Consider the following 17,010-nt stretch of genomic DNA (forward strand, 5'->3'; position numbering starts at 1 on the left):
AGATGAACTGAAGAAAGTCAGAATAGAACCATCTTGTACTAACTGTGATCTTCTAACGAAAAAAAATATTTTTACTCCAAAAAAGTTGCTCATGTGATATTCACTTACAACATATTTTTATCACTTTAATTAAAACTCAAAATTTTTAAACCATTTTCATATTTTTCTTTTCTATTATAATATTATTAGACCATGTTCCCAAACTGAATAAGTCTCCTATTAGTGATGGAGCTAGTTTTCTTTATAGAACTCGAATTTACCATATGAGCATGGACGTTCTTTTATATATACACAAACTATAACCAACTCTCACCGCTGTACTAACCATTGTATCCACGTTCAAAATATAAATACCGTTAACCATATTACCATTTTTTTTATGACATAATGCTAAAGAGACTAAATTTTATGATGAGAACTAAAGAAAATTTGCCTTAGTGCATTTCATCTACAATTTTAATTGAAAACAAATTATATGTAAAGTGGACCTTAATTTTGTTATGCGGCACTAATACCACATGTAGAACATATTTTGAAAGCATAAAAATAGCAAGACACTAGGATCAAGAATATGAAGCAAGTCAACATAAATAAGAGATGAAACTTATATGTAGAGTATCGAGAAAGGTTGGCATTGGAGACCTCTTGATTGTCTTCTACCAAGGTTCTAAAAATTGTTAGGTGCTAGTCGGGCAATGGGCAGGGGTCTAGAGTGTGACAACATGTCCCTACTTTTACAATTTTTATTAATTTTAAATGAGTGAATTGACGAAAATGCCCTAGAGGCGAGGGTATTGACTTTCGTTGACTAGCTTATGGTGAGACTTACAAAATGTTATTTTAGCATATCCCTGCAGTACTCGACAATACGAACGCGTAGGGGCAAGCAGAATCAAAACCGTATTTACGATAGGGATTTTAAGGAACTATAAATCCGAAAAGTACTTTTGTAAAGATTACTATTTATTATTTTATATATTTCTATTAATTATTATGTTATTATTTTAAAATTATTTTGTGGGAAATGAGGGAAGGGAGAGTAATGGATGGAGGAAAAAAGGGAGAAAGCAGAGGGGGCTACTGCCCAATTAGAGGGGAAAAAGGAAGGGGGTTGGCCGAATCGGGAGAGGGGAAAGAAAGGAGGGTGACCAATGGAGAAAGAAGAAAGGAAAGGAAGGGAGAGGGAAGAGAAGCACGGTATCATGGATCCTTTACTGGCTCTTTGCGACCTGACCCGCGAAACTGTGGAACCTAATGCATTCCGACAATTCCTCCAGGCAAAATTCGGTGATTTAAGCTAAGCCACCACCTGGGAATCACTCCATGACCTTTCCTCTACCTATTCCACCCCAAATTTGATGAAATTTGGCCTTGAAATTGTGAAACCTGCACGGTGGGTGCGACGGGGTTCATGACAACTATCCACCAATCCTGAAGCTAACTCCGTCAACCACTACCACCAATAGACTCCCCTCAACCTCAGGAGCAAAGCCCAAGCAGTGGAGGAAGCGTCAGAACTAGTCTGGAGGTCAAATCAAGGACACCTAAATTCTAGGGTTTCGGTGGATTCGAGGCAATTCCGAGCACTTCATGGCCAAATTGGACTTGGCCACATGTATGAAACTTGCTCCCTTTGTTGAGATCTTCATTTCTGTAAAATTTGAGAATTTTTTGAAATAGTTGATTTTTTTGACTAGTTGGGGCTGTCGACCTCTGCGTGGGCAGAGATACCACTTGACCTCCCTAGGCTAAATGGGTGCCCCGATTCCATATTAGACATCCGATTGATAAAATTCTGTTGTTTAGTTATATTTCCATTAAGGGCTGGCACTTGGTTATCATATGATTCTGTTGGATCGTCACCAAACTTTAATATGTTATAGTACGTAATATTTGAAGACAATAAGAATTTATGGATTGGGAATCCGACATACAGATCTTCCAGAATTAGATTTCTAAGTTTGTAAAATTAAATGTTGGCCGCCACTTAATTGTAACGATTGTCGAAGATCCGACCGTTGAATCGTTCCGAAACTTTAGGATGTTGTTCTAGAAGCTTATTGAAACTCTTAGGAAGTTATGAATTGAAAAACCAAGGTGCTGATCTTCCCGATCAAGTTATGTAGGGTTATGGACCCTATCGTCGACCTGTGACCGACGGTTGACTTTTGGTCAATGGATTACAAATAATTCTAGAATGTCGTTGGCGATGTATTTTATGTAAGTTACGTGTTCTATCAATACAAATTCTGAGATGTGATTTGATATTTGTTCTAGGCGACGATTGTTCATGACACCGCGATATTTGTGTTACGGAGTTGTAGCGCGGACTTTAGGTGATTGGGTCGTTTCTTTTATATAGTATATACATATTTGTTAGTTTCCATTTATACATTGAAAGAGAATTTACAACATATGCCTAGCTTAGACTAATGCTTATAAGAATTAGTGAAATAACAAAAAATTACGAAGTGATCATACCTACGACTATGAATGATATTATGTTGATTGGAACTATCGAACCACTATGGCATGACTATATTTATGTTTTATGCTCATCATTTGCTGCACCGGTGTTAATGCTTGCCCAGGGTCAGGGCCAATCTTTCACGTGTATGTTCACATCCTCACCGCACACTTGCCTTGGATCCAAGTAGGTGCCAGTCCTTTTGTACAAGTTGCAATAGGCAACTCCGACTCGCATGTGACCGTGAATAGCGCCAGTCTTCACGTGATTGTAGCACTATAGTGTATATCATTATTACACCCAGTCATGTTCATGTCAAAATATCTCTGCTTGAACTCGTGTGTCAGCATGTGTTGATGAGCACTTGGTTTGATATGTTTGCTTATGCAAAAAGTATATGATTACTGACGTCATGCACTTATATATGAACTATTGTGTTGTATTGATATCTTGATATTTTGCAGGCTACGGTGAGTATTTCCATACTATATGTAGTATGTATATCTTGGAAACTATACAAGTTTTACGGCAAGGGGTTATAACATTTTCAAAGGTTTTTATTAAAACTTTATTTTCAGGTCCACTCACCCTTGTTTTTCGCCCCTTCAGGTTTTAGTAGCTTAGCTTTCTTATTGATAAGGATTCTTGGCAAATCTTGGTGTAGATGATTACCTTCGATGATATAATTTTCACCCTATCTTATTGTACTATACTGTACTTATGCTCTGACATCATGTGTGAAATGAGTTCATTCCTGGTCACAACATACTCTTATATTTAGGCACTTTTAGGTTTAAATTTATTCACATATTCCACCACACTACATTTTATGGCTTCATCACCTTCTAGATGTCAGCCAGCACAACTCGATTAGGAGTCCAAGTGGACATTCCGGGTTAGGGTGTGTCATGGTGCCTAGGCGGTTAGGCAGGGTTTAGGCGGGCGGCTAGGCGGCCTAGGCGGATTTACACCTAAAAAAAACTATACTTGTATGGATAATAAGTGTCTATTTACACCTAAAAAAAACTATACTTGTATGGATAATAAAAGAATGATAAAATGCAAAAATAGAAGTAGAAGAATACACAAATTATATATATCCAAAAAGTTCAATATTTAAAAAACAGTAAACATATAATCATAATGTGGAGGATTTGGATGATAGACTAAATTCTTCTTGTTCATGAATGATGATCCTTGCATTGGATTGGACATAAACTAAATTATTTAACCTTGTTGTAACTAGTTTATTATTTCTTTTCTTTGTATGTATCCCCTCAAAAGTGCTCCAATTCGTTTCACTATTGGATGAACTTGTAGTAAATCCATCATTTGCAAATTAGGTACACCATTTCCATAAGTATATCACCATGAAACCAAAAAAGAAAAAAAGCACACAATTAATAAAAAATATAAAAAAATATAAAAAAACTGCCTAGGACCGCCTAGGTGCCGCCTAGCTCTCCACCTAGAAGCCGCCTAGCGCTAGCTCTAGACCGATTTTTCGAAACAATTTGCCCAAAATCGGGCCAGGCCTTCACCGCCTAGCGCCTAAGTGTTCCCTAGGCTGATTTTTAGAACACTGTCTTCTACTCTCTACAATCTAAAATGGTCTTGATAGTGAATATCACTTAGCATTGGGATATGGCGTGTATTGTGAAAACATGGACAATCCTTATATAGTTGCTAGGATATCTCTCAATCAAATCTATCATTAAATGAAGAATCAGAATCATATAATTTATGTCCTATCTTAATAAGTCTTACCAAATAGGGATTACGTAATTGGTTAATAAGAGTTTAGACTCAATTATTTTAACCATATTGGGGCTGCAAGATCACTAAATACTAAGTCACTTATATAATATGTTACTCGAGAATCAAGTGATTTGATTGATAAGTCATTGGTACTCACAATATTTTTTTTACATTGCAAGCTCCAATGATGCTTCTAAACATAAGGCTTCATTATCTCTATTAATTAATGAAACCCTCTTTGTTAACCAAAAGAAGGTGAAAAGACAACTTAGTCTTCTATCACATAAAAAAGATGATGGGCAATAATGTAATTTCACAGGTCCAAACTTTACTATTTTTTTTATTGAAGCCTCACTTACAAGTGATGTTAAAATATCTCTAATATTTAAAATTTAAAAAAAAAAAAAAAAAAAAAAAAAATCTCCCACTCCCCCCACGTTCTCTCTCTCTCTCTCTCTCTCTCTCTCTCTCTCCTTCGCATTTTCTAAAAAAATGTGTTCATACACACAAAGTGTGTAGGCAAATGCGAGTTTGTATTATAGGATTTGCATGACTTGGATAAGTTACTCGATTAAATGAATGTTGAATGAAAATATAGTATATTTTGTCCAAATGAAAGCAGAAGATGAAGAAATCATGAAATAAACTTATCCTTCCTAATACGCTAATCCCCACAAAAAAAAAAAAAAAAATGAGTGGGATAAGCTTTCTTCTGGATTTCTTCATCTTCTACCTTCACTTAAACAAATATATAAATTTGTCATCCATATTTATTTTTAACTTTCATTGAAGTTAGAGAGTTTTCCAAGCCAGCCCAATTCTAAACAACTAACAATCCCTCAGCCTCAGATTTCTGCGTTTGAGTGTGAGGCTTACCAGGAGTATTAATAGGTTTACTAGAAGTCATTCCAGCCTTTGCTATCAACTTATAGCATATTTTTCCTGATTCACAATAATACTACCATTCTCCTTGTAGGAAATCTGCAAACCCAAGAAGTATGTCAACTTATTGACTTTGTTCCTGATTCACAAGGGATATTTTTTTATAAAAATAAATTAATTTTGTAGTAGCAAGTAAGGCCATTTTTAATCGAAATGGCTAAATATAGCTCCTGTCAAGAATTATAGCCCTGCAAAATAATATTTTTAAATGAATTGTGTAAGACCATACTCATATACCATCTCCAACCGAAGGGGCTAAACATAACCCTCTCAATAATTTTTCAGTTTTAAGTTTATGCTTTAAATTTATTAGTTAACACAATTAAACAACCGTTGAATGTTTTCAAATCTAGTTGTTGAATTTGAATCAATTATTGCAATTGAAGAGCTGGACCACAAAAAATGGACTATGAGGGAAGGCTACATTTGGCTAGCCTAATGCTCCTTTAGCCAAATAATGGTCTGATGGGCTCCATAGAATTATAGTCCAGCCATAAGTTGGAAATGAGTTTTTCGACAAATCAAGTCATTTTTTTTGCTTTTAAACCTTTAACTTTCTTTAGAGATGGCCTAAGAAAGCTGCAAGCTGTAAATCATTAACTTTTGTTCTTTAGACCTATAGTTTCTCTATTCATATAAACTATAGAGCAGAATATATCTTTGCTCTTATTTTTATGTTTCCATCTCCATGGGTTTTTGTACTTAAATTTAATTGAATAAAAATAATCCCACGAATTTATTCCTTCAAATGGGAGACGAATCTATCATAAATTTGGAGCATAAAATAACCAGCAGCCCACCCTAAATTATGAAATTAGAGAAATTAATCATTAAATAACAGCTAAATGAGACTTTGTGGCCTAACTACAAAGAAATGTGGCAATCATTATCGAACATGGGTGCCACCCCGGAGTTTTGACACTATATACCCCAAAATCCAACTACTACGGCAGCTCAAAATTATAAATAAACACAATGAACCATTTACACAACACTTTCCGAATCAAAAGAATATCAAGACTTTCATAAAATGCATATAACATTGTACTACTGCTTCACCATCACCATTTTTTTGCTCCTTAATATCTCAAGAATTGCAGATGCTGCAACAAGGCAAACCAAGTACCTAAGCCAGGCCAACCAATTTATGGATCCTCAAAATGCTGCTCGGTCAGCCAACAGAATCCCACCATTGGCGTGGGATGCAAAGTTGGCAAGGTATGCACAATGGTACGCAAGCCAAAGGCGGTTCGACTGCGCGTTGAGGCACTCGAACGGGCCTTACGGGGAGAACATTTTCTGGGGGAGTGGCATCGAGTGGACGCCAGCTCAGGCAGTGACGGCTTGGGTTTCAGAACGGAAGTCTTACAATTACTGGGCAAATTCTTGTGCTACAAGGCAGCAATGTGGGCATTATACACAGATTGTGTGGAGGTCAACAAGCAAAGTTGGCTGTGCTAGAGTCAATTGTTTTGGTGGTAGGGGTGTCTTCATGGTTTGCAACTATGACCCTCCGGGGAATTACATTGGAGAAAGGCCTTACTAAAGTAATTAATTTTCCTTAAATTTTTCATAAAAATTGTTTGCTACATACATATGCACTCCTATACCTTCATGTGCCTTTGTGGCAATTGAGTACGTATCATTATGTGTATTTTTGTTAATCTATGTCGCGGTATAACTACTAAAATTAATAAAAGGTGCATGAACTTTGAGGATGATTGAATTCATAGTTGTATCATTTTCCTTTACATAGGTTCCTCTTGAATAACTGGTGCCATCACATGGATAAAATCTTTTTGAGTTTTGCGTTGTCAAGCCATGCACACTCATTTTAGCTTCTCAGACACCCTTCTTTATTTTAGATAATTAGATTGATTAAATCAAATGAAAACAATGATATCAAAGAAAAAAAAAATATTAAATAGGAGAGGTAAGAGGCTGTTAAGGGGGGCGTGTTTATTGTTTAACATTTCCCTTATCATATTTCTTATCTGACGATTTGTCATATGACAATTTAGCAATATTATATATGTGCATAATTTAGGAGTGTCCAATAAGTAAACAATATTTCTCTATTTCGTCACCATATAAACTTGGGCTTTCCGAATAAAACACACACACACACACACATATATATATATATAGGGATAAGATCAAGGAAAGATTTTGACAAATATTTTTACACTTCTTTTTAATCTTTAGATTTTATATCATCCAATGGTCCTAATTAAAAGTGATGTGGAGGATTTAAATCAATAAATAACATGAATGATGACATGGAATATAAATAATCATAAATAAATAAAATCTGCAAAACGTAGGAGGGAGGGATGAAGACCTCCATTGATTTTGTGAAAGCCCAGAACAACCGAATTTGGTCTTTCTTCATGACAATTTGACCAAAAGGAATAAAGGGTGATAATTACAACTTAAGAACTATCTAAAATTGAAGATATCAAAGTTTTACCATAACCCAATTCTCACCCAAAGATACTAAGAACGAAGACTTAATTTAGGGTTTAATTGTGTTTATTTAACATGTGACGACCCGTCCCAATTGTCATTATAATTTTCTTCCCTGAGTATGTGAGATGACAATTATGCCCTCGGTGGCTTAGTGACGTGGATGTACATATGTAGTTTTAAATAATCTTCTTTGCTATCGTAATAAAATCGTACTCGACGTCACGAACGTGTCGATGCGAGTTAGGGTCGAATCGGATTCCTAATGAAAATGTTGCGACGATTAAAGAACGAGTTAGGGTAGAAATATATTGTTGGGTTGACTATATTTTATTCACCAATCAATTAGTTCTTGTTATGTCTAGCCCAATCAGATTTTAGGTTGAATTGTTATTTTCCTTGGGCTAATTGGACCTTAAAACTTTCTCTCTTTCTCTTTCTCTTTCTCACGGCAGCCCAATCAGGGCCTTACTTCTTTTCTTTCTGGCCAATCCATGATCACACACACACATGTACACACACACACACGTATCTTTCACCCTCTCCTTCTTTCTCGATTCTTCTTCCCTTTCGTACAATCGTGAGACCACCACACTCAAACCATACCAAAACATCACAGATCAAGTCCTTGGACACTACCATCATCTTCTTCACAACCTCATTCACACCTTTGTTTCCTCGAACGGTCATCGGAAACATAAGAACGGCCCAGAAGCTCCGCCACGGTGGGTTTTAAGGACGTTGTGATCATGGATGATTTGCATGATTTTAAGGCTCGGGATAGACTCTAAGCAACTCCCTTACCATCTTGGAGTGGGATTGTAGTGGTTTGGACATCGAAACACACGGGTTTATGAAGTTGTAGAGTTGGCAAGAGGTATCAAAGGAAATTCTGACCATTTTCCGTTGGTTTTAGGACCTCAAATAGAAACCGGCGAACCAGATGGCGGCAGGCGGCGGACTCCAGCGAGTCACCGGAGAAGAAGGAGCATATCCGTTAACTTTAACGGAATATTCTAATGGTGTTAGATGAAACGTACCCCAAGGACAAGTGTGGACAAGCGAGATTAGGGGGGGCTACGATCCTGCTACTTATCAGTGAGTGGGCATTTGCTTCATATATATATATCGTGGTTTCCAGAACATTTTTATAATGATTTATGCTTTAAATGCCATGTTGAAAATGAGTTGCATTTTAAGTATTGCATTATTATAAATCGTGAATTATATCGTTTGATGTTGCGGAGGCTCAGGTAAGCTTCAGGTGAGTATATTGTGATGGTATTGGTTGCATGACACATTGTTATGCATAAATGCATTTAGAGCTCATCATTGTTGCCCCCCGATGTTAGTGCTCCCGCCTGAGGCCAGGGCACAGTCCTTCACATGATGTTCACCTCCTGCATCACACGCTCACCTTGGATCTAAGTTTGGTGCTAGCCCTGTCATACAGACCACAATAGGTGGTTCCGACTCGTAGGTGACTTGCCACGCAACCTTCACATGATCGTAGCACTTGAGCGTATATATTTACACTCTGCCCTGTCGTACAGACCACCATAGATGGTTCCGACTCATGTGCTAGCATATATTGATGAGCTATAGGTCCAGTCATACATGTCACATTAGGTGACTTCGATTGGCATATTATTTTATATTGATTTCACCTGGTTTACATCTTTTGGTGCGGAAACGTTATGGCATGGCATACTTCAGTTTTTACTAACCTTGTGCATTGATATTCATATGTATATACATAGCATTATTTTTTGGAACTATACGGGTTTTACAGTGAGGGGTTATTATGTTCAGAAAAGATAAATGTGTTTTCAAACATTTTGTTTTTGCCCACTCACCTTTTTGTTTTGCGCCCCTCCAAGTCCTAGGTACCTGTACATCTTGGTGGCTCACGAGGACTTCTCAGTGGTTCTGACGATCTACTAAATAATTGTAGGGATCTTCTCCCTGTATGTACAATTAATACTTAGTTAGTTCGACTGCATTTTCGTTTACCGATGCTCTGATATGTGTGTATCTTATACTTGATCACTTCCACGCACTTACATATTATCTCTAGTTTAAGTAAGTTTAGTTTTGGTTTTTACTTAGTCGCATTTTCTTATTATTATCATCACTTCTGTTGCGCATTTGGCTACGTCACCCTCACATGACGGCCAACACGTCTCAACTTCGGTCGGGGTGTGTCAATTTGGTATTAGAGCCCTAGGTTGGGCAGTCCTGTATTTTTGTTTAAGCCCTAATTATTTTGATATCTTATGTCAGAACCATGTTGCCTCGTAGAGAGCCACATACTTCTTCTGAGTCTAATTTTCCAGATATTGGACAACTTGGTGAAGCTATTGCTAATGTTATTCAGTCTTCACTTTGTCCTTTTCGAGACAGTATATAACTTGAAGTTAAATAATTTCTTTGGCAATGAGGGGTTCGAGGGAGCTGAGCGTTGGCTCAACCATGTTGAGAAAACCTTTCAGGTGATGCAGCAATAGGAAAATCTTTCTAATGATAGATGGGTCGAGACAACCACTTGGTTCTTGTGTAAGGAGGCTGCATCTTGGTGGAGACAGGAATCTTTTCAGTTGATAGCTGAAAATGCCACAAATTGGGAGATTTTCAAGCATTTATTTCAGAGGAGATTTTTACCTCCGAAGTATTTGGATCATAAGAGGGAAGAATTCTCGAATTTGAAACAGGGGAAAATGTCAGTTATAGATTACCATCGAAAGTTCACAGATTTATCTCGATATTGTCCAGAGATTGCTGCAAATCCTGCTGAAATGCTCCGACATTTTAAGTGGGGTACTCGTAAGAAGTTGCGTTCTATGGCTACTTTGACTCCCTGTTTTACATATCAAGAATTTCTTGAGGTTCTACTCTGGGTTGAGGACTCTGAGAATGCTCCAGATGATAGTGATGAGGAGGAAGAGAAAGGTAATGCTCAGAAAAATAATACTAGTAAGGATAAAGGGCAATAATCCCACTATCTTCGTAAGACACATAATTTTAAACGAAGTGGTACTAGCTCTGGTTCATCCAGTGGTGGTTCGAGTTCTACTGCGCCATGGAGGGGCATCCGATCTTCAGGAGGTTTCCGATTCCAGAGACAGAGATTCTAACAGTTCTGGTGCTCCACTTTGTTGAAGATGCAATAACCGACATTTTGGGGAGTGTAGACGAGGTAGCAGTGGATGTTTTACTTGTGGCCAGATGGGGCATTTGGCCAACCAATGCTCGCAGAATCAGTAGAAACCGCATAATCACTAAAGGGAGAATTGAAAGTAAGTTTCAATTCACAATCAATTAGTAAGAGTTCTAATCGCTCACTGCCTCGCTAAAAGAAACCTAATGGATCACACACTGTGTAAGGTAATGATGGAAGGATATAACAAAGATGAGTAAGGACAGCTAAATAGTTTAGTTGTGTATGATCAAGAATAATTAATTAGTTATTTAATCATACGAAAGGTTAATATTGGGCTTCGGAGCCCAAATGGTTTTTGGTCCACAAGGCCCATTGAGTTTAAGTTGTATGAAAAACTAAAACAAAATGGGAACTAACCCTATAACTTCTACCAAGGCCAGCCATACAGAGAGGGAGTGTGATGGTGGAATTATTACAAGTTTGCCACTCACTTGGAAAGAGATATAAAGGCAACTTTATAGCCTTAACCTCATTATGGTTTTCTTTAAAGAAATATGAGAGAACATAAGCCCTCATTTTCTCTTTAGGAGGCTAGCCATGTAGGAGGGGGATACTATCATCTTCCTCCTCCTATATCACTCATGTTCTTCCCTCAATCCTTCCTTGGTGTCGAAACTTAGAGGCATCCACGTTTGGTGGCTTTTGGAGAATCCTTTCTTCCATTCAAATCCAAGAAGACATGGAGTTAAAAAGTAAAGTTCATCCATCCATATCCATGGAGCCAAGGAGCAAGGATGCAAAGGAATGAATGCTCTGAAAAGCAAAGAGGAGCTTCAAAGGTATAAAGTATCTCAACTCATTTTTTATTTTGAGTGGAGTCTTGGTTCACCACCACTAATAGTCTTTGAATTTCATGGTTTAAGTTTTGTTTTAGAGTGCATACAAGCATGCTTCCATCACTTAATTTTTAAATGCTTGTGTTATGTTGCTCAGTGAACTTAGTTTATAAAAAATTATCCTTCAAGAAGTGACTATGAGGAGAATTTATTAATAAAAAATTACAATATGTCAAGGGGACATGAAGCCAAACCCTGACCACTTAAAGAGTTCGTAAAAAACAAGTCAAAACCTCTTTTGGCAAAACCTATAACAAGGAAGTTGAGAAAGGTTATGAGAATAAGCAGCTACAACACAAGGAAGGCATGAAACACACCAATGAACACTAGGGTCATCAACATTATATTGGCAAAACAATCAGTAACTTGATTACCCCCACTAAAAATATGAGAAATATGAACCTGCATGGAGGATACCCTTCATTAAATATGTAAATTGATTGTTAGATTTGCTTTTTATTTTGATAATTGGACTTTTCATATTTGTAAATAAGCTCATTCTACATGATCAAATGATGAACATTGACGTAGGTGCATGCATTAACATGTATAACTACAATATACCTATGATTCAATTAACAAGTTACCTTCAAGTGATTACAATCACTTGTTCTTTAATCCTTTCGCACAAGCAATTAAGGCAATAATTAAGGATTGACTGGTTCACTAGGAATCCTACGAATGAAATGAAAGTACTTGGTTCAACATATGGGCTAGAAGGATAATGAATAAAATAGATTGTAAAGTTGCAAGCGTGTCCCATAAAAATAAAGGTGTTTCTAAGGGGCGGACCTTGCGTGAGGGCTGAAATCCTATTGTCGTGATTTGATGAGCTCACGCGTAGAACCGGTTTGTTGTGACCCGATGTGATTCAAAACTTTTAATTTTTTTATTCACTAATATGTTTTTGTAGGAGAGAAAGGGAGAGTTGAGGGATTGTTCGCGTGTTGAAGAGGAAAAGAGAGGCAGAGAGAGGTGATATGAGCATATTTATGCTATTTAGTTAGCTTGTCTTCTTGCATTTATGTTGTTAGTTCCTAGTTATTTTAGTGTTTTAAGCTATTTTCGTGTGTTTGTAGGTCCAAAGAGCTAAAGTCGCAAGAAAGTGCATTTTGGTGCCTTTTGGAGCATTTTTGGGTCAATAATGGATGGCACATGCATGGAGCAAGGTGGATGGACGAAATTGAAGACTAAAGAGGCTAGGAATGTGTTAAAGAGAAAGAAGAATTAATTTAAAGAAGGAAAGGAGCTCAGCAAGAAAAGAGGAAACATAGGAGCTTAGTAAGAAAAGAGGAAACATTAGTCAAGTTACCTTATTTTGTTCTAGCACTTTCCTAATCCTAATCCAACTAAGTTTCAGCTGAAAGGAGGGTTCCCAAATATATCAGGACACTTAATGTTAAGTTCTAGAAGACCTAATCCTAACCACAAAGGGATGCCGCACCAATGCCCCCTAGAAACCATTTCCCTTGCATGGCAAGGGATTCCTCTTTCCCTTTTTCCTTGCCGCATCCTACATTCCCTTTTCTTCTTGGATTCTGACATTTATTTACCCTTTTACCTCGAGGATTTGGTGTACAAATCTGTCTCCAAAATTAATTAGGGCTGAGATTCTCTTACCCTATTATTTATACTTTATGCCGCACAAAAGGGATTCCATCCACTCTTTCCACCATAAAACCACATTCCATACACATTCTGTCGCAACCATCCCATCCTTCATCACCCATTCACGACCTCCCCATCATCCATTCACTACCATTCATACTTTTAGTCATTCTTTCATACAATCCTAACCACCATTCTTCACCCACACCTTGTGCCACAGTAAAGAAGAAAAAGGAGGACCATTGGATGTGCTTGCCATTCAAGCTTGGATTGCTGGAACGTTTTTAGGTGTAATCTATCTTTTGTTGTCAATGTTTAAGTTTAATTATCTTTGTTTTGCAAGCATGAGGAGCTAAACTCGTTTTAGATAGGGGAAATTCAAAGCCATGAACATATTTGCAATATGAATTGACTACTTCCAATTGTGATTTTATGAATCGTGAATGCAATTTACTTAACTGTTTGATTCAAAACTTATTCTTGTATGTTGATTGAGGGTGCACACTTAGTTTGCATGCAAGGATTTGATGCTAGAATATAAGGAGTTTCACCTAATCATTATGAACTTATATTCATAAGTAGTGGAGGTTGCTAGTCACAATTGTGTTAAGTAAATTCCTGGCAAGAGTATCATGCTGTTCATAGTTACAAATGCCTTGTCAATGCTTATGATTTTCACAAAGCTTAATGATCTTTGATTGTATCTTTATTATGTTGTTCATGTAAGGAACTATTGAAGAATAATTTGGGTGCCGATGCGTTGTCCATCCAATTCAATGACTTAAGGAAAATCTGAGGGTTAATTAGTGTTGTTCAAGGTTAATATGGGGCGTTGAGGTTCATGGTTTATTGAAAAAACAACTGGAAATCGTTTTGTATGCAAGTGTGTCATGTGTAGAGAAGAACCCTCTAGCTAGCCAATCACCCACAATTTCCCCCAAATTCGTGCTAAACTTGCTTAAGTCTTTAATTTACTTGTCTTTACTTTAAATTCGTCAAAAACCCAATCCCCTTTACTTTGTTGTGTCAAATTAATTAGAATCTATCCAAACTTGTGTTTTTAAGTATTTTGGGTCAAGTTAAAATGAATTTTCGTCCAAATCACCCTTTAGTGTCTAGTTTGAGTCTATTTGATTGTTTTGTGCTGTTTTGAGTCTCTTTAGTTTGTTTTGAGTTCTTTGAGTCTAGTTAAATGTTTTTAAGCCTAGTTTTGTGTTTTTGAGTCAGTTTTAAGTAGATTATCAATCATTCCTAATCCCCAGCCTAGAACGATCCCTACTTACATCTTTACTACAATTGTCAATAAGAGGGTTTAATTTGTGTGCTAGTTTATATCACATTAAATTTTTGGCGCCGTTGCCGGGGATTAACCACTTTGCTAATCCCCAGTTGTTTCTTTCTGTTTTTTTTTCATGTGTTTTTATTAGTTTTTGACTTTGTTTTGTTTTCTTGTTTTTAGGTACTAGTTTATGACTCGAGGTTCTTAACCGATTCATGAGCATATCTTTGATTTTGGCGACGATTTTGAATGAACTTTGTGAAGGAAGAGGAATTAGCAAGAATCTAACCCACCTACCCCTAAACTCGTGCTTGAAGAATAAGTAGAAGAGGAAGAAGAGGCCACAACTCAGGAATTCGAAGAAGCACAAGTCATGGTAGCGAACAATCGAACAATCAAGGAACTTTCAGCTTCAGGATTGGACAATGCCGTGCCCCTATGCATTCAATATCCCACGACAGCTCAAGGCAAGACTGAAGAGTTCGAGTTGAAGTCCAGTTTGTTGCATCACATTCCAAAGTACCATGGGCTGTCCATGGAAGATCCAAACAAGCATTTAAAGGAATTTGAATTGGTTTGTTCAAGCATGACCCCAGTCAACGTCGATGGAAGCATATTAAAGATGAAAGCTTTTCCATTCTCTCTGTTAGAAAAAGCTAAGGATTGGTTGTATGAATTGGCACCTGGAACCATCATTTCTTGGGAAAGCATGAAGAGAGCATTCTTAGAGAAGTTCAACGTCAAGAGTCATTCTTTTGAGGAAGCGAATTAGTGGCATTTAACAAAATCAAAGAGAATCCTTTCCGGCATACTATGAACGTTTCAAGACTCTTGTTGCATCATGTCCCCAACATCAAATGAAAGAAGAGCTTCTCATTTAATATTTCTAAGGACTTCTTCCAATTGAAAGACAAATGCTAGATGCCTCAGCGGGAGGAGCGTTGGTTGACAAAACACCAGTTGCTGCCAAGACTTTAATTGCCAATCAAGCCTTGAATGCACAACAATATGAAGGAGTTGGACAACAGGAGCCCCCACGGCAGCAACATGTGAATGAGGTAAGTGCAATTTTTGAAATTCAATCTCAATTGGCTAATCTCACTCTTCTTGTGTCATAGGTTGTTGAAAGACTCAAAGTGCAAGAAAACATAATTTGTGGTGTGTGTTCCATGTAAAGACACCAATCTGCAAAGTGCCATCAATTGATCGAGAATGGAGGATGGGAAAGTGCAAACGCTATTGGGTTCCAAAGCCAAAATCAGCCCAAATATGATCCATACGCCAACACGTACAATCCGGGCTAGAGAGATCGTCCAAACATGCAGTGGAAGGAACCTTAGCAACCTCAACAAAGAGGATTTTAGCCACCACCCCTTGGGATGTTTCCAAGGCCATACACACCAACTCCACCCCAACCACAATCTACCGAACAAAAATCAGGTTTGTCCATGGATAATGATCAAATTGTTCAATTATTAACCATTGTGGCGCAGGGAATGCAAAATCAAGCCAAAAAGGTAGATGAATTGGAGAAGCAAATGGGGCAAATGGCGGAATTCATAGGCCAATTCAAAGAGCAAGGCAGATTGCCTAGTTCAACTGTTGTCAACCTGAATGGAGGATTTGAAACCGCCAAGGCAATCACCTTGAGAAGTGGAAAAGAAGTTGGAACTGACCCAAGACCATCCAAATCAAGTCAAAAAGAGGATGAGAAGCTGCAATTCGAGGAAGAAGAACAACATAAAGCCACGGCAAGAATTAAACAACCCTTGCAGCAACCCCCCCTAAACTTTCCAATTCGGCCAATTTAGGTAAGGTTGGTTCAAATTTGGTTAATTCTAACCTTATTCCATCCAATGTACCTTTCCCTCGCAGATTTATGCAAGCCAGGAACGAATAGGATGAAAACAATATTCTGGAGTTGTTTAGGAAGGTGCACGTCAATATCCCGCTCCTTTGATGCTATAAAGCAAATCCCGAAGTACGCTAAGTTTTTTAAGAAACTTTGTACAACAAGGAAACGGATTCGGGAGAAAGAGGTGGTACATGTAAGTGAGAATGTCTCTGCAATGTTGCAAAGAAAGCTGCCACCTAAATGCAAAGATCCAGGTAGTTTCACTATCCCTTGTGTAATTGGTAATACAAGGTTTGAACATGCTATGCTAGATTTAGGTGCATCAATTAATGTCATGCCATATTCTGTTTATGCATCTATGAATCTATGAGAGCTTAAAAATGATGGTGTTATTATTCAATTAGCTGATCGATTTAATGCATACTCGAAAGGAGTTTTGGAAGATGTTTTGGTGCAGGTCGACCACTTGATTTTTCCTGCAGATTTCTATGTGCTTGACATGGAGGATTCAGCCCACTCTCCACCATTGCCAATCTTATTTGGACGACCTTTCATGAAAACAGCCCAAACCATGATTGA

At 37.5% G+C, this 17,010-nt stretch overlaps 1 protein-coding gene across 1 annotated transcript; it reads left to right on the forward strand.

Annotated features, from left to right (window-relative positions):
• Positions 1 to 6,165: 6,165 nt before the first annotated feature.
• LOC126608686 (pathogenesis-related protein PR-1-like) lies at positions 6,166 to 6,888 on the forward strand. The gene has a single exon (XM_050276655.1). It carries the CDS (start codon positions 6,198 to 6,200, stop codon positions 6,711 to 6,713), a length of 516 nt encoding a protein of 171 aa, XP_050132612.1. The 5' UTR covers positions 6,166 to 6,197; the 3' UTR covers positions 6,714 to 6,888.
• The last annotated feature ends 10,122 nt before the right edge of the window (positions 6,889 to 17,010 follow it).

Source organism: Malus sylvestris, chromosome 16, assembly GCF_916048215.2.
Source record: "Malus sylvestris chromosome 16, drMalSylv7.2, whole genome shotgun sequence".
Lineage (NCBI taxonomy): Eukaryota > Viridiplantae > Streptophyta > Magnoliopsida > Rosales > Rosaceae > Malus > Malus sylvestris.